This window comes from Erpetoichthys calabaricus, chromosome 16 (genome assembly GCF_900747795.2).
Source record: "Erpetoichthys calabaricus chromosome 16, fErpCal1.3, whole genome shotgun sequence".
Taxonomy (NCBI): Eukaryota; Metazoa; Chordata; class Cladistia; order Polypteriformes; family Polypteridae; genus Erpetoichthys; species Erpetoichthys calabaricus.
In genome coordinates, this window is record NC_041409.2 from 72,556,309 (window position 1) to 72,579,946 (window position 23,638).

Here is a 23,638-nt window from a genome sequence, read left to right on the forward strand (position 1 = left end):
ACCATGTTTTCAGGCACCGGGATGCTGATGCCACTAAAGAACTTGTTTGCACTGAACACTTGCTGATGCCGAGGAATCAGATCACCTGTCATGACATAAAAGGAACAGCCACAGGATTAGGATGGCGAATGTACCAACACAGCCCTTTTGTGCAGGGACCATCAAGGTTCTCAGTCTTTCTATTTAGTTGTTAATGAGTTTTAAAGAAGGTAAATTTGTAGACCATTAAAAGACATTTGGATGCCACAAGGTGTTCAATGTGTTATGGGATTTCCTAAAGATAAGACTGTCCTCTCTTGTCTTTTTCTACATCAAACGCACTGCTTTAGACGACATTTCACAAAGTGGTGGGCATAAGCTCTTGGTATTCTGTATAAATATATTTTAGCACTTGAGAGATTTCAATGCAGAGCCCAAAACAAAATTGATCAGAAATTTCCACATTGTTAGTCAATGTTTCCCAAATAAATTAACTATAATATAAGTTCTGTTTATGTTAAAAATATGCATTTTTTACAAGTCAATGTGAAAATGGAGAAGTAGGTCTCCTGGCTGCAGTTTTAAACAACAGCCAGGTGAGGGCACTGCTGCTCTAAGATTGTGGCTGCTAAGTTGGCTTCTGTTTGGTGATTCTGATTTTCCTGGCACTTTTGAAATTATATAAACCTGACTGAGGAGACTGTTTTGCCTTTCTATTTATTATCTGACGTCTTACAAAAAGGGCATTTGTACTTTATACAAATATATACAAAATCACAGACAGCCTTAAAAGGACATTTCCAGCAATAGGCCATGAACTCACCCAGAGTCTTCCTGATGAGATAGAGCTGGTCAACATCAGATTTACCAGGCCACAAGGGAACGCCTGACAGGAGTTCGGCAAACACACAGCCGATTGCCCAGACGTCTACTGGAGGTCCATACTGTGTGTCACCCACCAGCAGTTCAGGAGCCCGGTACCATCTTGTAGCCACATAGTCTGTGTAGTAGTCACAGGGTCCCGCTGTGGGCACATACGGGCAACAGCATTAAAAAAAATAAATAAATCAGTTAACCAGTTGCAGATATTGAGGTTTCCTAAAGTGAAATACATAGGATAAGTTTCTTGTTTCAGCTGTCGAGACATACTTGTCTCATCCCCACTTACTGATTTCTAACAAGATGGGCCCACATGCAAGTCATTTCCTCACAGTAGTCATCCTTGGATGGGTTTCTACTGGAGTTCCACAATAGTCTCTCTGCCTTGCAGGTACAGTAAAAATATTACTGCGCCATGTTGCCCTTGGAAAATGAAAGTGTGCTGCACTGCTCAGTCAGTCTTACAGACCTCTAGCCCTCCCTCTATCTGTTTAGGATATTATGCCTCTTGATCTTTCTGTGTAAAAGCTAGGCAGTAAAGCCCTGGTGACCAACTGTGCATCACTCTTTATCCATCTGCGTTAGAGCTCAGCAAGATTCTCTTCACATGCCTGCTATTATTATGCAAATCCTTTTTTATTATTTTTACAAGAGTAATTACTCTGCCTAAGGAGGTCCCCGCAATGAAAGACAATTTCCTGACCACTGCTCTATCTGGAATATTCCTTCATGCAAGGACATGGGGTCATACCATTCCATAACCTGCATTGCCCATTTAGACTTTCTAAGTTAGCACACAAAGAAAACTTACATTACTTTAATTCAGAAACAAAGTAAGACATAGAGCAAAGGAAACACAAGTCATGGAGTACTCTAGCACTTTTCCAAACCTGAGCATGCTTGTCAATGCACACACATGCATACATACATACATACATACATACACACTCATACCACCTCATTCATGGTTCACTTCATGTCAGTGCGGCCAGGGCACCTCAGTTTTCCTGCTTACAAAGTGAATGGCTTTTAACTACCTTGCAACTTTAAAGCTGTCAAGTGTCTCTGTCCTGGTAGAGTGGAGCCCATGGTTCATGTATGTTACATCTCCAAGGCGCACTCTTTCTGCCTTGCTGGTGTGCTGAAGTTCTTAAGTCTTTCTATACAACATGGCCTTGACCCATTGCAGGCCTCATCCACCATGCTGCTGCACAAACAAGCGGCCAGGATGCATCAGTGAGGACACTTCAGAAAGCTGAGATTAGTGTGCTGCTGTGCCTGACTTTTAGTTTCACTTCTGTCAACATATGTGATCACTTGTTGAACAGAATGACCTGACTGCCATAAAAAACAAAAGTTTCAGACGAACTTTATCCATCCATCCATCCATTATCCAACCAACTTTACCACAAGATAAGTGGCATGGAGCCATTGTGCCTCAGTCTAACCCATGGGTGCCATGTTTCATTACAAACAGTTTCTCATAATTAAACTAATTCCAATAACACCGATTTATTAACACTAGAATCCCTGAAGCCCTCGAAACAACTTGTAATCCCAGTCCACATTAAATTCCTTTGCACCTCTCCATCAGCATTTTTTGTTTTGTAAATTGTGTCAATCAGCACAAGCAGCCTGCTTATCCCATCCCTCAACACCGATGCAGCTCAAGTCGCAGAGAAGGATCTCAGAGCTAAAAAGTCTGTTTATCTCAGTGTGAGGTGCCTGGAGTTGTAGAGGATAAATAATATACTGTATCATCATTTGGAATACATACATTTCATGTGTGTTCCGTATCTACAACGACTTGTGTAAATGTAGTATAAAATGAGAGGCAGAAATTGTTGAACACATAACTAAAAAGAAACGTTTTTCTTATTTTAGTAATAATTGACAGAATGTAGACATGAAGTGTATAATGTGTGGTAGTGCTGGGCAGTATACCGGTTCATACCGAAAACCGGTTTTTATTTTTTTTTATGATATGGATTTTTCTTATACTGCAACACTGGTTTAAATTGCCTAAACGACGTTCGGAACGTGGCGCAGCGGGAAACTGTTCAAGTGGGGACCTTTTTCACTGCTACACCGCTAACCACAGATTTGTTGCACTAGGGCACTTTTTCACTGCTACAACACCAAATAGTGGGCGGTAGCATAGGTATGCCGCACGGTGAAAATGGACAGAGAGCCGAAAAAAAGCAGTCACGTCTGTCGCCTGGAGATGCTTTAGTTTTAAAAGGTCAGATGTGTAAATATTGTTTCTATATTACTGGATAATACTGCAAGCCAAGTTGTACTTGTTTTATTTGTTTTCAATACAGTGTAATGTACCTGGGTACTGTGTAATAGTGCGACGACATTTTGACTTTATTCTCGACATTTCCACTTTAATCTTGACGCTTATGACGAGAATAAAGTCGACATGTTGACTTTATTCTCGTAATTTGTCATTAAAGTAGAACATCGTAAACTAAACTTCATCGTAAAATGAATATTTAATTTACTAGATTTTCTCAAACCCCGTCATAAGTTATATAGCACATTTCCGACATTCTACTTTAATTATGAAGTAAACTATGAGAATAAAGTGGAAATGTCGACTTTAATCTCGACATAAATGGCAAGAATAAAGTGGAAATGTCGACTTTGTTCTCGACATATAGTTTGTTTTTTTCTTCCCAGTATAGCTTAGCTTGAAGCAAGGTCCATATTAATGCAGTTTGCCTAAATGATGGTTCAGTTGGTAAAGATGTCATCACCAAGTTGCACTTGTTGTATTTTATTTTAATTTGGTGAATACTGTGTAATGCACCTGGGCTTGAAGTCTTGAAGTAATAGTGCAACTATCAGTAATAATACTATTATTTATTTTATTGTTATTATTTATTAGTTTAAATATTATGCAGTTTAATGATGATAAAGTTGTTTAAAAAGTCATTTTAACGTGTCAGTGGACAGAGATTGTTAACATTAACAGAAAGTGTAGTTGGTTTACAAAAAATATTTACTATTTATTCCTTTTCTAAGACATATTCGGTGCAATACAATTTTTGACAAGCACTTCTGGATATTTTACTAAGTCTAAATGCCTCTTTGTATGGTTGAAAATAGATTGTCAAAATTATAGTTTGTTTTTGCAAAATTTGTTCAATAAAAAGGTTCTATATTTTGACTGCATCTGTCATGCAATGTGATACCTTTTCCATTAGTGCCACCCCCTTGAAAACTATCACTTTATGGGGCAATGCAAAACTGTATTAATACTTGTGTGCACATTAAAATGTTTTTTTTTTGTACAATGTACAATACTCTTGACAGTGGAATAGGTTATTCTTAGCCAGTAATTGCAGTGGAAAATGTGGTTAACATCCACTCATGCATGGGGAAAAAAAATACCGTCGAATACCGTGAAACCGGGATAATTTACAAAAATACTGTGATATAGAATTTTGGTCATACCTCCCACCCCTAATGTGTGGAGACTGAAGTCCAAATATCAAATAAACACTTTCACAGAGGGTACAAGTATAACACGACAAGTATACTTTTATTCAAGAATATAACCGTAGAAAAAGAAAAAGAAATCGGATTAGGATGCGACACTGACATGATCACTTGGGTGGTGCAGCAGTAAGAACTAGCGACTTGTAATCAAGAGGTTCCCGGTTCGAACCCGCGCACTCTCCATCTGTCAGTTTTGTGAAGCTGTTATTCCATTAGCAGGTAATGGAGTGCTGGAGCAAATCACAGTAGTATTACAAGCAAAGTAGAAACAATTCCAGAACAGAATGCTAGCTCATTACATGACACATTTATACACACATCCAGTTAAGAGTTGTCAATGAAGGCAACCTTCACATCTATGCACTTAGATGTTTCTGCATTGACAGAAACTAGGAAATAGTTTTATTTCAGATAGAATTCAAATTAAAATCTAAAATTAGTTTAAGAAATTTGCTAGAAAGAAAATCTGCAGTCAAAAAAATGGGAGCCACTAGTCTAGGTCTCAAAACAAATGTCCATTCAACTGTATGTGAACACAAATGCCTCTCTTGCTTTTAGCTCTCTTGTTTAATGAAGAGATCAAGTTGGACTTTATTCTTTATTTGCTACATCATCCCTCATTTCTCTTTAGCACTCTCCACCACAGTCAGGAGGACAAACCTTCTGGATTACAATCCTTTTACTTACTGGTCGCAGCAAGTCTGGAATGTGGCTGTCTACCATTGCTCCAGGTACAACATACACAGTACATGAAGACAAACAGCTGGTCAGTTTTGAATCTAAACTCAAGTGAGGTGGGCTTTAAGTCTGCCCACTTGACGACCATGAAAGCAGACAGACTTACTTAATATCCTGGCAAAGCCAAAGTCGCACAGTTTGATGACCTGGTGCTTTGTGATCAGGATGTTCTCAGGCTTCACGTCTCGGTGGATGCACTGCAAATAAAGAATAGGAAGTGGTCACTTGTGGAAAGGACACAGTATTGCTTCATTGTGTGACAAGTGCAGAAAACGCTCAGGGATCACAGACAACAGCTGCCAGTAAGTCTCCCCCACAGTGTGCTGAAGGCAAACAAAACATTTGTCATGCAACACTTTTTATTTATTCATAATTGTGTAGCCGTGTATATTTGATTTGTGGGTTGTAACCACTAGCGGGAGTAACAGTGCCCACAAATTAACAAGTCCCCAGTTCAAATTTTTAATATCACAAATACTTTACAAAGGCTTCCAAAAGTGTCACAACCACCAGAATTCTTTCCTCTTCACTCTTTTCTCTCTCCTTCCACTCACCCAGGTGAGCTTTGTCTGTCTTTCACCCAACTCCAACTCATTTGGATGAGGTTGAGTGGTTTCTTTTATCTTAAAACCGGGAGTACTTGTGGTGCTAGGGCACAGCCCTTTGGAAGCACTTCCGGGTCAAGTGGAAGTCCTCGAAATCAGGGATCACAAATCTCCACAGCACCCCCTTGAGGCACCCACGGAATCCAACAGTGCTGTTCCACGGCACTACAATTCCCAGCATGCCCTGCCGGTGTCCATTTGGGTACCAAGGCCCAGGGGATCCGTCATGTCCCATTGTCGCTCCTTGTCCTTCCAATGTACTTGCCTGGTAACTATCTCTGCTCCATGCTCACTGGGATGCCAACACACTCTTCACTGTATTGTCATCTTCTGCCAACTTCTTGGGGAGAACATGAAATGTTCCATTTTTCCTTCCAAATGGCCTCCCAGTCAGGTAATGAACCAGCATCCATCCAATACAGATGCCTCTGGGTGCTGTCCACCACAGGTTATTGTTCACTTGTCTGACCCTGAACAGTAGTTTGGTTATGTAGGCGGCCATGAAGTTCAATTAGTATTCAATGTGTCACTGAGGTCCGTATATTCCATAAGCTTTGCAGTCATATAACCTGATTTTCCTTCATTTACCATATATATATTATTTAAGGTTGTTAATATGTCACATTGCTTGCTTTTCCTTTTTATTATATATTATTGATTTTTGTTTTTATTACTGTCTTATATTAGTCAGCAAGAAAATAATTTATTTGGCTCTGCCTGGAGAAATGCTGATAAAACTTTTGTTCCCAGAGATTTTTTAGCACTGACTGGTTTAATATACCAAAACATCATTATCTTAAAGTCATTTAACAGAAAATTAAAGTGTTTTTGTTTCTGTTAGTTATCTTATACTTTTGTTTATTTTTTCCACTGATATCAAGTCAATTTGTTAGTAATGACATCAAGTGTCACCACTGTAAAATGTTTGGCCATTACACCACACATCACCAGGGCAAGTCATTCGTACACTGGTGTGTCATCACAAGAACACAGACACAGGATTTTGGGTGAGCATCCTGCTCCACAAGTGTCAAACAGTTTCAAAAAATGAAATAATAATTTTAACTTTTTTGAGGTTTTTGTTTTTTTAACCTTCATTTTAATATTATTATTATGTATAATAAACAATTATGATTTTTTGTTTCATTTGCTTTTCATTATTTAGTAGAAATCTCACTTTTGGAATACAAATCTTGCTTGCCCAGACTGCTCTCTCTGTGATTTTCAACTGTAGTCTCTCACTCACACTCAAATAATTTAATAATTTAGTCTTTCTTTTAGGAAAATATCAAATTGGTCACAATGCTCATTTCTACACTACATGCACTTTCTTTGGTGCATCTTCTTCTGCATCATGCATCCCCTTTTATAACTCAGTCCCTGCTCTCTTTGCCCAGTTTAACCTTGATTGACGTTCACAAGACAGCACCGTCTCCATTTATCTTTATTTCACCTCTCATTCTAACATATTATAAACCCAGCCACAGAGGATGCACAAACCAGTGTGTTTCTTTGTGCCGGTCCCAAGCCCGGATAAATGGGGAGGGTTACGTCAGGAAGGGCATCCGGTGTAAAATTTTGCCAAATCCATATGTGGACAATGATCCGCTGTGGCAACCCCTAATGAGAGCAGCCGAAAGAAGAAGAAGAAGATTCTAACATACTATATATACTGGAATATGTTACTCAAGGGTAAATGCTTGTCAGGAAGGGAAGTGTGTCACAGCACAGGAACAGGAATGAAACGCGGCCAGCAGTGGCCCTGGAAATGTCCATTTATGCTCCACTGTGAGGTAAGGGCACCAATGGGTATGGTGAATCTTTGTAGTGGGAACTCAGCAAGCAGGTTACAATAAGGCATGAGAGACGCTCAAGGCTTTGGACACATGGCAAGAAGGCACGTCTTTAAAAAGCAGGACCATCACTTCAAAATGGCAGGACTGTCAGTTGGCCAGTTATTACTCTGCAGTCCATTAAAAGCCAGCTGAGAGCAGACAGTGGAGAAAAAACTGGGAGCAGGTTGCCCTTTTAAGGCAGACAGCCTGTAAGGCCTGGAAAAGTTACAAGTGCAGGGGAGGTCTAGTTTGACATTCCTTCAACCAAAATGTCACCCAAACCTGGAACAGATCCCAGGAGTGAGTTCAGACCCACGTCATATTAGAATATAGAGTATGGTGTCAGGAGGAGAGCTCAAGACAAATGTTCAGTGATGGGAAGAGGAGACCAGGGTGGTGTGAAAGAGGGAGTGATGGCAAATAAAAAGGAAGTGCTTGGTTGTGGCACTGGAAATGGTAGACAGACAGACAACACAAGACATCAAGACTGTTAAGTAAGGGTCTGAGAGGCAGCACTTATTTTGTCTTTGTGTTCTTTTTGACATAATAGACACATTATTCGTATATACTGCCATTATTTCAAAAGTAGGGAGTGTGGCAGGCAGCCAGGGTCCATGCACAGCTGAGACGCCCCTGCACTCTATATTCAGGGGGAGCAGCCCTGGACGGTGCAATACCTCCCCCTGGACACTAGATGGCTGCCCCCCTGGGTTGGAGCGGTGCCTCGGTCTCCCGCAGGGCTCCATGGGAATTGGAGTTGGGTGCAGCCTTGTTGGGTCACACAGGCACCGGCAGGGAGTGCTGCAGCTGGGACTCCTGAGCCCGTATGGGCAGCGCATTCGCCACACCCGGAAGTGCAACCGGAATTCGGCAATCAAGCACCTGGAGCACTTCCAGGTGAATTATAAAAGGGGGCAGCAGCCACCACTCCGGAAGCCAGAACCAGGAGGAGGAGGAGGACGAGGTTGCCTTGGAGGAGTGGTGGAGGAAGAAAAGAGTGCTTTGGTGTGTGTTTTATTTGGTGTTTGTGCTTGGGACTGTGTACTGCCTGTGAGACATGGGGAAGACATGTGCCCACAGGTGAAGAAAAAATAGTTTGTTTATTTTACGTGTGCCTCCGTATCCAGTCTGTGTCGGGCGCCTATATAGCACCTTTTTCACAGGAGAGACAAGGAAAGCGTTATCTTTTGTTTTTTTCAGAATACATGTAGTTGGCTTTACTGGGAATGTAAATTAGTGATAGCAAAGGAGGATGGAAAGGCGTCCAGTGAAAATAGTGGTGGAGTAAAGGAAACGAGTGTTTAGCGGTGAACAGAGTTAAGTTTATAAAGCAAGAAGAAAAATGCAAGTACTAGCAAGCAGCCAGGTAGGCCAACACACCCAAAGTCAAATAGAAAGCAACTACCGGCATTTATACCTTCACCCTGATCTAGCTGTCATAGCGAAAGTGATGGATTATCATCCTAAAGCTGATAATGTGTTGTAAGAAAGAAATGTTGGATTTAGACAATGTTTGAGTAATGCATTATACTGGGATCTTATGTTCTTTGCCAACAGCCTTGTGATGATTCCCTTGGTGAAAGGCACTAAACAATTAATAAAAAGACAGCATTACTTGAGCAAAGCACATGGCAGCCAGGTTCTGCTTCTGGCTAGAATACTTTCTGTACAGGGTTTAAATACGGGCATTCAGGGCGACAGTATATTGTTGAAAAAGAGAGAAGGAAACCACGAAAACCCCTGGCTTAAAAAAAAAAAATTATAATAATATTATATAAGTTTCATGCATTGGTTTACATTTCATATGTATTTTGTATATTTTTATTGCTTTTGTTAATTTTGAGCATTTATTTATCATGTCTTCAAATTAACTCTTGTTGGTTTTATATGTGACATCATAATTATGTTCTAAAGTACTGATGTTCCATGTTATTTTGTGGGTGGAGGCCCAAGAGGTGGGACCACCCCATCATCACCACATTTATACTGAGTGGGAATCATCTGTTCAAAGGAGTTTTTCTGTAAGTGTTGCTTTGTGTGTGGGTTTTCTGTCTTTTGATTCTACTTTTGCGGTTCTTGGAGTCTGACTACTGAACTGTGATTTGGACTTTGTTTGCTTTGGATTACACCTTTTAAAGAATTCCTTTGTACTTTATTTCCTGTTCTTTTGAGCTTAACTTTGTATTTTTAGATTTTTGTTAATAAAACCTTAATTTATAAAAAATTGTTTCTTTGCACTTCAACTGCAAGCCGAAGGTCGACAGTTATCCTTCTCCTTGTGGGGCATTCATTATGGGTTTCAGAAGTTTTTGTTGTTGCTTTGCCAGCTCCTTATTTTTGGGCCTGCTCCAGCTAGGAAAACCAGGTAGGATATTGGCCTGTTTCCTAGCTTCTTTTTGGAGGCCTCACCTTTTTTTTTTTCTCTGGAGCAAACTCCGAATCATGACACTAAGGTTTATTGACAAAAAAAGTTTCAAACAAGACAAAAATATGGAAAGTTGCCTCAGGAAGAACCAACTCAAAAATGACCAAATCCAAAATCATCAAGCAAAAATATATAACTAGAGCAAAGAGCCAACAAGCCAAAAAATCAAAAATGAGTACTTACAAAATCTAAAATCCAAGAACCAAAATTGGGAGCTGGTAAGTTAATGCCTTAGCAAAACTGTAAGGCATCTCGGGCCTTGTATAAGATAAGGGGGACCCCACCCCTTTGGAGCGATATACAAGAAATGAGGAAGATGACAAAGTAAAATTAATAAACAAGAAAATACTAAAGTATAATACAATACAAAAGAAATCAGAAAAATATTTAAACACAAAACAAAGAATTTATAAAAAAACAACAAAACAAACAAGACAGATAAGAAACCAAAGTCAGTGACTAAGTTTATCTTCCTCCGTCACAATATCTTGTCAATGGAAACGTTTTTTCTGCGTGGCATGCTATCTGGAAAGTGGATTCCCTGCTATACAATACACCTGCTTACTCCCAGGGTGGTGGCATGTTGGAGGATAGGCTAGCAGGTTCCAAAGTGAAATTCTTGTCCCTAACCTGTGCCAAATGGCATCCTAATAATTGGTTTCTTTAATCTGATTGGGAAATCATTTCAGAATTGACGAGGCAAGTCTGCTTTTAACTCTTTCATAACACAACATTCTCAAACCAGCTCAATCGAGTTCATCATCATGGAGGCTGGAGCCCATCCCAACAGCACTGGGGGCAAACCAAGAAGTAGCCTTGGATGAGATATCAGCCATTCAAAGGACACAGTGTCTTCAGCTTTAATTTAACTAGGGCTACTCTTAAAGAAAAGTTGATGAACATTTTAACAAATCTGAAGGTTTTACCCAATTTCTTAAAACTGTTATTTAAAACATAAATGTAAACACTGTGGGAATGTGAAAAAAAATCTAAACAAAATAATACAAAAAACACAAAGCACGTAGAAGTTATGTTTATCAGATTCTTAAACTCACATTTTATCTGCGTAATTCTTCTTGTTGATACAATTTTAGGAATGCTGGGAGCCACAGCCTATTTCAGTGGCAAATGGATGCCTAGCAGGGACCGACATTAGAGGGGGAACCAGTTCATTATGGGGTACGCTCACACTAGGCCGATTTACCGAACATGCATGATATGAGTGTGGGTTGAAAAATGGAGTGCCTAGGAAATAAAACAAAACAGATATTGGGAAAAAATATGTCGACTCCACCTAGACAGTGTCCAGGCCCCGGATAAGAAGGCTACAGGGCTAAATGTCAGTCGCCCTACTGTGTCTATGAACTGTATAATGAAAAATAAAAAGTGCTTCTTTCCAGCCACTAATTAAACAGAATGATGAAAAGGCTTTGGCTGAGAATGTAATTCATGTTGCCTACTTTATACTACGGGGGAGCCAGAATGAATCATCAGAGCTGATGGTGTGGGCTGCCAAATCTCAAAACGAGGTAAGTAGGTTAAACTGGATTAAGCTGACGAGGAAAACTGACAAGATTAGGAACATTTTAGCGAAAGTGGGCTGAAGGAAGATGGACCCGAACACAGCAGATTACCGACTTCCACTTTATGTTTTTCTTCCCTCCTCTTCCAAAGGGCATAAGATGAATGTTTCATTACATTTTATATCTTGTTGTTCAGAATATGGAGGATTATATATAATGGATTCAGAAAGTATTCAATCCCCTTCGCTTTCTGCATATTCAATTGTATTGTAGATTTAATTTTAAGTGGATACATTTGATATTTTTGCCCATTAATCTACACTCAATAACCCAAAATGACAATGTAAAAGAATGCTTTCAGAGTGGTTTTCACATTTCTTAAAAAAATCAATAACTTATCTCTCATTCATAGAAGTAATCAAACCCATAATTCAGTAGTTTGTAGAAGCCCCTTTGGTAGCAATTCCAACTTTGAGTCTTATTGGCTAAGTCTCTACAAGCTTTACACAACTGGCTATGGGTAGTTTATCCCATTCTTCATTGCAAGATTCTCTCAAGCTCTGTTAGACTGGATGGGCCGCCTCTATAAACTGTCATCTTCAGGTCTCCCCACAGAGGCACTATGGGGTTTAAGTCTGGGCTTTGGCTGAAACACTGAAGGACAGTCAGACTTGTCCCAAAGTCACTCCAGTGTTGTCTTGACTGTATGTTTTGGTGAACTATTGTCTGTATTTAGTTGTACTCATCCCTCCCTTAATTCTGACCAGTCCCCCTGTCCCTACCGCTGAGAAACACCCCCACAGCATTATTAGCAGTGCCTGGTCTTCACCACACATAGAGCTTGAAGTTCTGCAGAGTTTCATTTTTGTCTCATCAGTCCAGAGAATCTTTCTGCGTATGCTCTCTGAATCCTTTAAATGTCGTCACATGCCTTCTACTCAATCCTCTTGCAACTCTACTATAAACACTTGATTGATGGAGTGCTGATGAGATGGTTATCCTTCCCACAGGTTCTTCCGCCTTAACAGGTGACTTCTAAAGCTCTGTTAAAGTGATCTCTGCGTTCTTGCCCACCTCCCTGACCAAGGCTCTTTTGAAGAATCCTGGTGGTTCAAAAAGTCTTCCATTTCACACTTACTGAAGCCACAGCTTTAGAAATGCTTTTATCCTCTTGCCCTGATCCATGCCTCACCACAATTTGATCATGGACGTCTACAGAGAGTTTGTTGAACTTCATGACTTGGTTTTTGTCCTGACCTGCAGTGTGAATTGTGGGACTTTATATACACAGTGTGTGCCTTTCTAAATGATGTCCATCAATTCAGTTTGCCACAGGTTGACTCCAATCTAGACTCCAAGTTCTAGACACGTTTTAATGGTAATTGAAGAAAACAGAATGCATCTGACCACAATTTGGAGTGGCATAGCAGCAGGTCTTAATACTTATATGAATGAGAGATTTCAATTATTGCTTTTTAATACATTTATAAACCATTCTCAAAGTATCTTTTCATTTTGCCATTATTGGTTATTGAGTATTGACTGATGGGAAAAAAACTGCAAATGAATCCATTTAAAATTGCATCTGCAATACAAGAATGTACAAAAAGTCTGGAGTTCTGAATACGCTGTAGTTGCTACTGGTCTGTTTACCCAAACAGTCAACACCCTCAACTATGCAAGGACTTGCAATGCCTGGCCTTTGAGTCGTCACTCTGTACTTTATTTATTACTGCAGTGCTGCTTTTCTGTTGGATGCGAGGGGGCCCTTTGTGTCGCAGCAGCAGCCAGATGAAAGAAAGTCTTCCCTCACCTTGTTGCCGGGTCTGAGAAATAGTAAATGCAGCAATTTCTTTCATTAGACCTCTAACGAGTTAGTTAGCGTCATCTTGCTGTGTCCACTCTGGCTTCTATGCCAGTAAAACAAGACAAGAAAAGGAAACACAAAACTACATCACAATAAAAGCTCACAGAGCCAGCAGATGGGTTTAGGCAGCAACTTACGTTCTGCTTGTGGCAAAAGTTCACAGCCTGAAGTGTTTGCCAAGTGATGCTTTTCACTAGCGATTCAGGGACTCTGTGGGGGAAAAAAAAGAAACCAGGTTTATGACGTGTCCTGTTCCATTGCTTTATAAAGAGTTCTAGTCAGTGTCATATATTCAGTCTGTAGTTCATATCCAAGTGTTGTACGCCAGTAGAATTACTTTTACTGCTTTCCTCAACTGTAGAAAAAAAAAAATGAGTGAATACAACAAATAATTTTCATATTTTAACAGCACTCTTAATGGATCAAGGAAACAGAGCAAATGACACAATCTACGGTCAGAGAACAAACTCGCACACAAGTCCATCCATCCATTCCCTTAATCTGCTTACTCCAACTGCGGTGGGTTGGCACCCTGCCCGGGACTGGTTCCTGCCTTGTGCCCTGTGTTGGCTGGGATTGGCTCCAGCAGACCCCCGTGACTCTGTGTTCGGATTCAGCGGGTTGGAAAATGGATGGATGGATGGATGCTTACTCCAATAAGGCGCTAGGCCCAGGGCTCTGAGTTCAAGGCCAGAACAGCACTGGTAACACAGCTCGTGCAAACACACATGAATATTATACTCCTTAAAACATTGTACAGCTGGAAAAAGGTTAACAAGCTCACTAGCAGTGAGTTAGTGAAGTCAGAATTATTGTGGATTTAGAGCAGAAGGAGAATGTTGTGTTATGGACAAGTTTGAATTGAGAGACTGGGATAAAAAGCTGCAAAGTTAGGCCAGTACAGCAGCAGAGAATCTGCTTACAAAGTGCCTGCATTGCATTGTGCTGTCCCTTTATTCATCCCTCCTTCCCATCTATGTCTTTTTGCTAATTTAAGACTGAAGCAGTGAGTGGGATGTGCTTGGGTCTTACTCTATATACACAGCTCATCTGTCCAGACTAAAGGCCATGCCACATTTGATGCCTTTTCCAGCCATTTTCAGTTGTAGCCTTCACTTACATAATGTTAGCGGAGTTAGAGGCAGTGGTGTAATGGGAATTACCAAGAGACTTGCTCCGATGAAATCAAACAGATGTGAACCTGTCTTTAGTTGTAGGGTTGGGATCAGGAGCTGACAATTGCCAGTGCTCATCCAGATGTTCACTACATAGAAGGCAGTGACAAGGAAGAAGAAATGCAGGTGTTTTGGACCACACAAACAGAAGAGAACCTCAGCTTTCTGACTGTTTGTGTTTTAGACACCATGACAGAAAGAAAAGAGTAAGGAAAGGGTCGAGACTGGGGCCAAACTCACTGCACCTGTTAATACTTCATATAGCACAGACTCCATCAGGCGGCTGTCCATAAAAGGGGCGAACACAACTGTACCGGAACGTCGGCTCACAGATGCCAAATGTGACATGTCCACCGATGTTTGATCACGTAAATTGACACGGTCCAGTGAAGAGTTAAGAAACTGCTGTCAGCAAATCTGACATACCCAACGACTAGTTTATGTAATGTGGCATCATCTTAAGAAGGCAAAAATTCATTTGTATATATTCAGGCATTTCACATGCCACCGAGTCATTTTATTTAAAACGCAACAGCAAGGTCCAAAAAATAAAGCACATGGAAAGAATGTAATTCTGGATAAAGGGTAGAAAATGAAATGTTAACCCTAGGATGAGCCACAAGGCCTTACTTTATTTACCTGATGCCATGCAGTCAACAAGCTTGTTGTCCTCATTTGCTGTATTTTTCCAAAACCTCCAATCAGAAATACGTGTTAAGAGAATTAACTAGGAAGGTGTGGTTTCACAAATGAGATTTTTCAAAAACATGGAGGATTACATATAAGAAGTCTTGATGGATGCATAAAATACAGGAAGGGTGTCAGGAAGTGAATGGGTTCAGAGATCAAAAACGTGGGTGGGCATCATGAGTGTTGTTAAAACCTCAATGAAGACGATTGATGTGGCAATCATCAGACTAGCATAGTAGCGATATAAACGGCTTGTTCTCTTTAACTGTAACTAGTGACAAGCAATTTATAATTGCACCCATGTTACAATGGACATGCTGGTAGTTGTCAAGGATGAATGCGAAGGTCTGGTTGAACCTCTGAATTAGTTTTTTGTTATCTTTACTTTCGTTAGAAGCTGGAAAAAGGCACAAGATCAACATATGCAGGAAAGTTATGCACCTCTGCTCAGGAAAGTTATGCACCTCTGCTGATATGACTAGACATCTTTTCTCATGCACATACAGCGTGTGGCAGAGAGGCTCGGGTCTTGTGTCTCATTTTTCCTGTTTGACGAGTGTTGTGATCATTCATCTACCACTCTGGTAAGGAAATTAATGTCATATTACTCAAGTATCAATGAAATTAGTCATCTCAGATTCAGGTTTATGCTTAAATTGTTATTGTTATTATAATAAGGTTGTGAATGTGCTTTGGGGTGATTTATTGTTCAAAAGATTTAAAGAAGTATTTTTTTTTATTGATAAAACATCATTAGAAATCCAAAAAGTATCTTTAATCTTTTACCTGCTGTACTCATATAGTCAGACACCTTGGTTGTCTCCAACCTCCTGGGTATCAAGTATGAATCTTGATAATTGTGAGTTTACTGCAGTATCATGATATAATTTCTTTAGAATTTTAAACATTAACTCATTTATGGAGGAAAAAAAATTCAACTACTTAATTTTACCACCGTCATGAACTCCCTCGTCTGACTATCAAGTAAATGACAAAAGTAATTTATAGTATATCCCCAAGACAACACACCAGGAGCTTATCACGTTTTTCTAAGTTAGGGCTTTCTTCATGGTAATATTCTAAAACATTACAGCACACTTTATGGTAAATAAAAATGTACCAATGTATAGTTTACCTATCGGACCATCATTTCTACAAGTGTAATGCATCATCTGCTCCAAGAAGAAGCAGGATGGACACAGTTAGGATCGTTTCACCAAGTGTTTGAGCTCCACTGTCAAGGCAGATGGCCTTCTGAAGAACAATACAGTTACTCTACGTCATGAGCCTTTCTATTCTGCAACAAGGCACAAGAGACAATCCTGAACCACCCTCTTTGTTGTTAGGCCACTAAATGATATGGATGTGTTGTGTGAAAAGACCAGTATGCATTTTGGGAAGGAATGCAAGATCATTAACTTTTACAAGATTTTCCAGAGGGTCAATAGCAACAAGGAGGGTTCTACCTGCTACTCTGCAATAAAATAGACCTCACAAGCAGAAGCAAATCTGTAAGAATCGCCTAAAGATGAAGTACTCCCCTCCTGGACCCTGCAAACACACACACACACAGACCCTGACCCTGCATACTGCTAGAGTTGCTGCTGCTGGAGCAGAATGAATGCTCCTTTACCAGGGCCACTTTTATCAGTCTTACAGGGGTTTGCTGCCCCAGTCTGACAATGACAGGCCAATCTGCATCTCTTCTCAAACTCATTTAACTCTTTGAGGGCTGAAAACACAGTTTTCTGAAAAGCACACAAAGCAATGTTTTCACACAGAAATCAACAAAAAACGTCTGGCTGCCAGGCCGTCTTCATGTGGTGGGGTTGACAGTGGCGGTCGCAGTCACAGTGCATCGCAATCTGGTTTGTACCTCTTGTCATTGTAAGTGGTGGTCCTCCCAGGCAAACTTTTCCGTAAGCGTGTCAGGTACACGAACCTGTTCAGCACCACAATGAGCTAGGGACCGATCAGCAGATGCTGGTAGTTCACATTCATTTGATTATTTGCATCAAAATCAGAGTGCAACAAGTCAGAGTCCAAATCAGTGATAATATGCAAAACGTTATCTACAGAGTATTTTGCTTTATGCATTCACTTCGCTATCTCGCCAGATGTCGATGCCATTTTTACTGTCGTTTGATCCTCGCTACTCACACAAGCACAAGGAATCTCGGTCAAACCAATGAAGCTAACTTTCTTTCTAGCAAAGAGAATCCAACTAAAACATAATGGCGGGTGTTGCCACAGCTTACAGTTGATTACCACCTTCAACCCATCCTTTTGACAAAAAGTGTCGACATTCATCCTGTAAGAGTTAATTAAACGCATTCATATGTAAGATTACAAATTTGGTGCATTAGGTTCTTTACTAGAATTTCAGTTTGGAGGAAAGATTAAAAAAAAAAAAAAAGTTTAGAAGGATTCCAGCTTACCACACCCTGCAGTTGGTTAAGTGAGTTTCACAATGTTATTTATTATGTTCAAACTTCCCATGTTCCTGGTGCATCTTTCATTATGTTTGTCTCTATCTGAAGTCTAACGATTTTAAAGTGTATCATGATGAAGCATAGATCATATCCAAGAGAATGTTTGTTTCACTGACAATATCTTTTTGAGAGTTGTTGACTTTTGTTTTCGATTAGCATTTGTCCTGACTGCCACGTTTATTCTGCTCTTTTTGATTTGACTGTTGATCATTTTGCCTTCAGCTGTTTCTAGACAAGTCTTCTTGTATTCCTGACTTAAGTTTATCTTTTGTCTATAATTCTTTTTTTCAAATATCATTTTGTGTATAATGTTTTTAATTCTGTTTCTGGTTTGTTTATATTTTGAATAATGATATGATTGTAGGATATTGCTTGTTTTATGTTGCTATTTATTAATATCTTTAGTTATCTGTCTTGTGTTCTGTATGTGGAGCCCAAGGAGGCAGGCCACCTGATTATGCTGTTCTCACATCAGCTTCAGCACTGTGTTCTACTTATTTTTTTTGTTCTTTATTTCGTCTTATACGATTTCTCGTATTAGAAATTTGTTAGTTTTCGCATACCCCTTGGGGTTAGAGCGCAGGGTCAGCCATTGTACAGCGCCCCTGGAGCAATTACAGGTTAAGGGTCTTGCTCAAGGGCCCAGCAGAGTAGGATCTCTTTTGGCAGTGACGGGGATTCGAACCGGCAACCTTCTGGATACCAGCGCAGATCCTTAGCCTCAGAGCCACCACTCCACCACTTATGCTCTATGTTATACTTATTATGTTGGATTCCTCATTTTGTTAAAGGTACTGATTTGAGATTCTTGGTTTTGATTTAATTTCTGTTCTTGTTTTTTGCCCTGCCTTTAGTGATCTATTTTTTTTTTTAATTGCAAATAATTCCTAAATATTCAAGGAACTTTGCATTAGTTTGGCCAGATGTTTTACAAATTTTCCCTCTCTCCTTGTTATATTTATGATTGTAAAAGCTCAATTTTTAGGCTAAGTTTGGGGTTAGGCTCCCTGGGGTGAGCCCCATCCAGTAGGCCCAGACCTGTAAAGAAGGAAGCTTTTGTGTATTTTGAGCTTAGTGTTTAGTAGAAAACACAAAAACCTCATTATCACCCTGAACTAAGCATGTTTACTGAAACAGCCCACAGTTCCGATAGAAAACAGTAACATAGTAGCAAGTTCACTTGTGGGCCCATGAATCACTACATTAACACAAACCGTGGATCAGTTTCACAAGTTTGCAATGATACATTTCCTGATTGAGAAATGGAACAAAATTGTTCCACTTTGATGTAAATGACTGACTTGAGGCTCTTCTTTGTGGTTATTACGGTTAAAGGCATCCAATAAAATCCATGGAGACAATGACTATGTGGAGGAAACAGATCACTGGTAACATCTGACATTGTATTATATGTATAAAAGGTATGATAACGTATCAAAAAATATGCAACATCTGCAGAACAAAATCCTACAGGAGTGACTTTTCACAGGAACATTGGGAATGTGTGCATTCACTGTAAAATCTGCCTCTGGGCCTTCAGACACCCACTTTGATTTAACACATGTTATTATCTGGTAGTTTAACATTTTTCAAATCACATGTCCTACCAGCTGTCTCTGGGTCTCGCACAAGCTCAGTGGACCTTATGCCACATTTTAACTCTACAGTCTGAGGGGCATGCACAGCCTCATTCACGTTTTCATGTCATTGCAAGTCACTGCCATGGCACAATAACCCTCCTAACAGTACTACTGCACAAATCTCTAAGAAATCACACTCGTTCTTGCTTTCTTTGCAAGCTCTTCCATGGCCAGGCTTCCTTTTCTCTTTCCTGCACTTTGTCTTTCTTAGCCTATTATCAGCCGGAGACAGGCTGGGCTCATGTGCCCATCGTAAACTGCTTCGCTTCACAATGGGGCTTTGTTGACTGAGGACCCCCATTAATCAGCACCAGGCAGGTCGTTAGCTAATTTAAGCCCTCCGATCAGTAATTTATTAACATGCCTGTCTTTTCGATGCACAGCTTTCCGAGATCTGGGCACTGAAATGGCCAGGAAGGCTTACGTAAAGCTGCACGCAAACAGGAACAAGCTGCTCATTCAGAGTTTGTCCAGCTAGACAAACAGTCTCAGTCCTGGACTCTGCATGCCACTGCAGCCCAGGCAGCAAGCCCACGGAATCTATGGATATTGACCAGCCTGGCATCTGGGAGTGGATAATGATGAACATACCGCAGGCAATTGTGCATAGACCATGGTAACAACAGAACAATGGCAGCGATCGTTATAGAATCTTTGAGGAGAAAAAGCAAAAGATACTGGAGAATGTAAGAGGCCGGAAATGGTGAGCTGACAACAGGAAGGTGTCATCTATGTCAAACAATAGTAGAGCTGTTACCTAGCCAGAAAATTCCACAGAGAAGCCTTCATTTCATGGGCACTATAAAACTCACTTCTAGTGGTTATAGTTTAGATTTAAAAAAGACAGATGGCTACCTAGCAGTGTTGCCTAGGACCTAATGAACCCACCATCGGCCTAAAATATGTCCTGCTTGGATCCTACAGTGGGGAAAGCGAAATACACTTTAGCCACACTTTATTTGTGAAAGTTCACTAAACTGGATGGATAGATCTACTGTTTCCTGTAAAGAGACAGACATCCTGAAGGCAGCAGTAAGTAGCTTTTCAAGTTTAGAGATCAAAACTACCACCATGAAGTACACACAAGAAAAAGTCTCATCTGCTCTGAAGCAGACTTGCTTGTGGAGACCTTTTGGGCATTAGCTTTACTTATCTGCTTGAAACACATAAGCTTAATTCAAACATTCTCCCTAACTTCTTAGCATCACTTTTTAGCACATGCAGTTACAGAAGTGACATACTCTAACATTCAACAGGTAGCTCCACAAGGAATACTGCAACATAACTGGGAAAACCAGGAGTTCCAGTAATGTCCAAATGTTAACAGTCAAGTCCCTGTAGGTTTTAATATTTATCTATCAACCCATTTTCAGAACCTGCAATTATAGGTGCACTTGAGGAAGGAAGGAAGCAGCCATGGATGGAATCAGCCCAACAGAAGTGCATTTACACCAGGCTAATTCGGAGTCATTAATCAACATAAAACACACACACACAACTTTGAGATGTCAGAAAGCCAGAGTACCCAGACAAAGAGAACCATGCAAACCTAAAATAGGTCTCTGAACCTGTGAAGGAGTAATGCTGGCCAATGCCCTGCCATCCTGCCCTTCCAATTCTCACCATAATGAAAATGAATGTACCATATTGCACTATAGCTGTACTGTTACTGTAGGACACAGAAGTGAAGCTAAGAGTGGATTATCCTTACCTGCTCCACTACATTCCCAGTGGAGATTATAGTAGACTTGGGCTTGCCCAGTATGTGCGAGTTTAACTGTAGCCAATTCTAATTAATGCTTAAGGTCACACGAAACCATGTCCTTAAAAGGAGATGAAATGCAACTTTAAGAACTCAAAGACATAAATTATTCTCTAATATTCCGAAAATGTGCTTCACTTAGACTACGATTTCCTAAATTGCTCCTTGAGGCCAGTTTGATTTGTTTACTAGTGTACATTTAAATATATACACATTCTTATGTTTGTAAATTCTGAGCAGTTTTGTATTACTCTTGTTACTACATATTTTTAACTATGGGAAGAGTGCCATATAAGAATAAATCAAACATTTCCTTAAATATTGTCCATTAGGACTTCAACAATTCAGATAGAAAATGCATGGTAATTCAAGAAATGTCTACAGACATGATCTGTGATTGCTGTTTGCTTTGCATTTTGCTGTGGAGAGGTTATTGAGGCTTGAGGAAGGGGCTTGCAGGGGTCTGGAGTGACCCTATCTTACCTGTCTATGTTTTTCTCTTCAAGGCCTGCTGCTTTTCCCTTGTTGGCATTACGTCAAGATGCTGACTGCACCTGCATGTAAGCTGCGACTCATTAATCATACATGGGATTTAAGCGAGGCCTGTTCATTTCTCAGAGATCAAATGTACTGGTGCTTACTAATCTTTGTCAAGAAATGGCTTCTGGTCTTTACTATACATGCAGAATCAAAATGTGAAGAGAAATTTGTGAATTTTAACAGGAGTTAAAATGTTAAATTAATTCAATATGGGGGTGGCACGGTGGCGCAGTGGTAGCGCTGCTGCCTTGCAGTTAGGAGACCTGGGTTCATTTCCCGGGTCCTCCCTGCGTGGAGTTTACGTGTTCTCCCCGTGTCTACGTGGGTTTCCTCCTGGTGTTCCGGTTTCCTCCCACAGTCCAAAGACATGCAGGTTAGGTGCATTGGTGATCCTAAATCGTCACTAGTGTGTGCTTGGTGTGTGGGTGCCCTGTGGTGGGCTGGCACCCTGCCCGGGGTTTGTTCCTGCCTTGCGCCCTGTGTTGGCTGGGATTGGCTCCAGCAGACCCCCCCGTCACCCTGTGTTAGGATATAGCATGTTGGACAATGACTGACTGCCTGACTGACTGACTAATTCAATATGTGACTACTTTTAATACGGTAATTCCTTAAATGGGAATTAGGAGGGGTTGGATAAATTAACATTTCCACAGCTCGGTGAAGCTCATTTTTTTATTATGGTTCAGTACTGACTGTGGAAACATTTTACATTTAAAAATTCATATTCTGTCATTAGCTAGCTTCTACAACTCATCCACCCAGTGAAACGAGACTGCTGGAACTCTGGACTATTGTTTGAACTTGGTGTGTATTTCATTGTATGTAATTTTATTCACACCAGGGTTATTGTGTGTTGGGGAGGAAAAGGTCATTGCTGTTTTCATCTTTGTGTCTTTCTTTTTAAATGTATATTTTTATGGCTTAACTAAAATTGTCTTGTAACTAATTATCTTTTACACACACACACAATTTAAACTTGATTATATCAAAAAGAGGACATAAAGTGGGGCACTTGGGGGTTTGAGTGATACTGGCCTATCCTTATATTAGCCATCTTACAGTTTAACAAAGGTAGCAATTGGCCCACTTTCAGCGTATTGGGTCCTACTCATTACAACCTTGCACAGGACACATTTAAATTCAAATTCACACACAGGGCCCATGAAGAGACACTAGTCTGCCTAACCTAAACATCTTTAGGATGTAGAAGGACAAATGTAACACCCCAAGGGAAGCCCAGGCAAAACTGGAATGAACATGCAAACGCTACACAGGCATTACCCCATGCTGTAATTCAAGCCCAGGACTCTTCTGGATTAAATGGTTACAAAGCATTAAATAATTTAAGTGAAACCAATGGCAGAAACAAACTGACATTCACTTGAAAGAATGGCAAGACTTATAATTAAATCTTGGAAGACTAGACAGCACATTTGACAAATGGGTTCATTTTGCTGCAAGAATGTTCATGTGATGTTGAGAGACTGGACAACATGATCTGTTGAGCTTTGACCAAAGTTTTATTGGCCTCCATGCCATTTAACAGAAAAAACTGGCGCAGCAATTGCAGTGGACCTCACAATATATTCAAGATACCACACTTGGGCTACTATAGGTAAGCATTTAACTTTTTTTTATATTTTGAAATATGTATTGTGCCCCAGTTTTACAATGTATTGCAATTTGATTTTTTTCTTGTTTTGTCAAAGATGAAATCATATTCCAAAGTAAAAATGTGAGCTGTGACGTTCATAGAAGGATGTTTAACCAACAATTAAAATTCACATTAAGAATATATAGTTTGAATATATTTGAATAAATACATATCTGCAGTGTATTGAGGATGTATTATTTAGAAACTACTGCAAAGCTAGCCTGATTGTCACCATCACTCTAGTGAAAAGAGGTCCACATCTTAAGAGGAAGTCCTTTTGTGGGTCTCACTGAGATCACATCTGCTCAAGTCTTTTGAGTGAAGTAG

General features: G+C 40.1%; 1 protein-coding gene across 4 annotated transcripts in view; it reads right to left on the bottom strand.

Annotated features, from left to right (window-relative positions):
* cdkl1 (cyclin-dependent kinase-like 1 (CDC2-related kinase)) overlaps positions 1-23,638 on the bottom strand; it is a 58,696-nt gene that overhangs the window by 9,533 nt on the left and 25,525 nt on the right. For all 4 annotated transcript variants that reach the window (XM_028821792.2, XM_028821793.2, XM_051919946.1 and 1 more), the window contains exons 4-7: positions 13,496-13,568; positions 5,210-5,300; positions 803-1,003; positions 3-85 (exon numbers count right to left, since the gene is read on the bottom strand). In XM_028821792.2, coding sequence (XP_028677625.1) covers positions 3-85; positions 803-1,003; positions 5,210-5,300; positions 13,496-13,568 — 448 coding nt within the window. The remainder of the gene's footprint in view (positions 1-2; positions 86-802; positions 1,004-5,209; positions 5,301-13,495; positions 13,569-23,638) is intronic.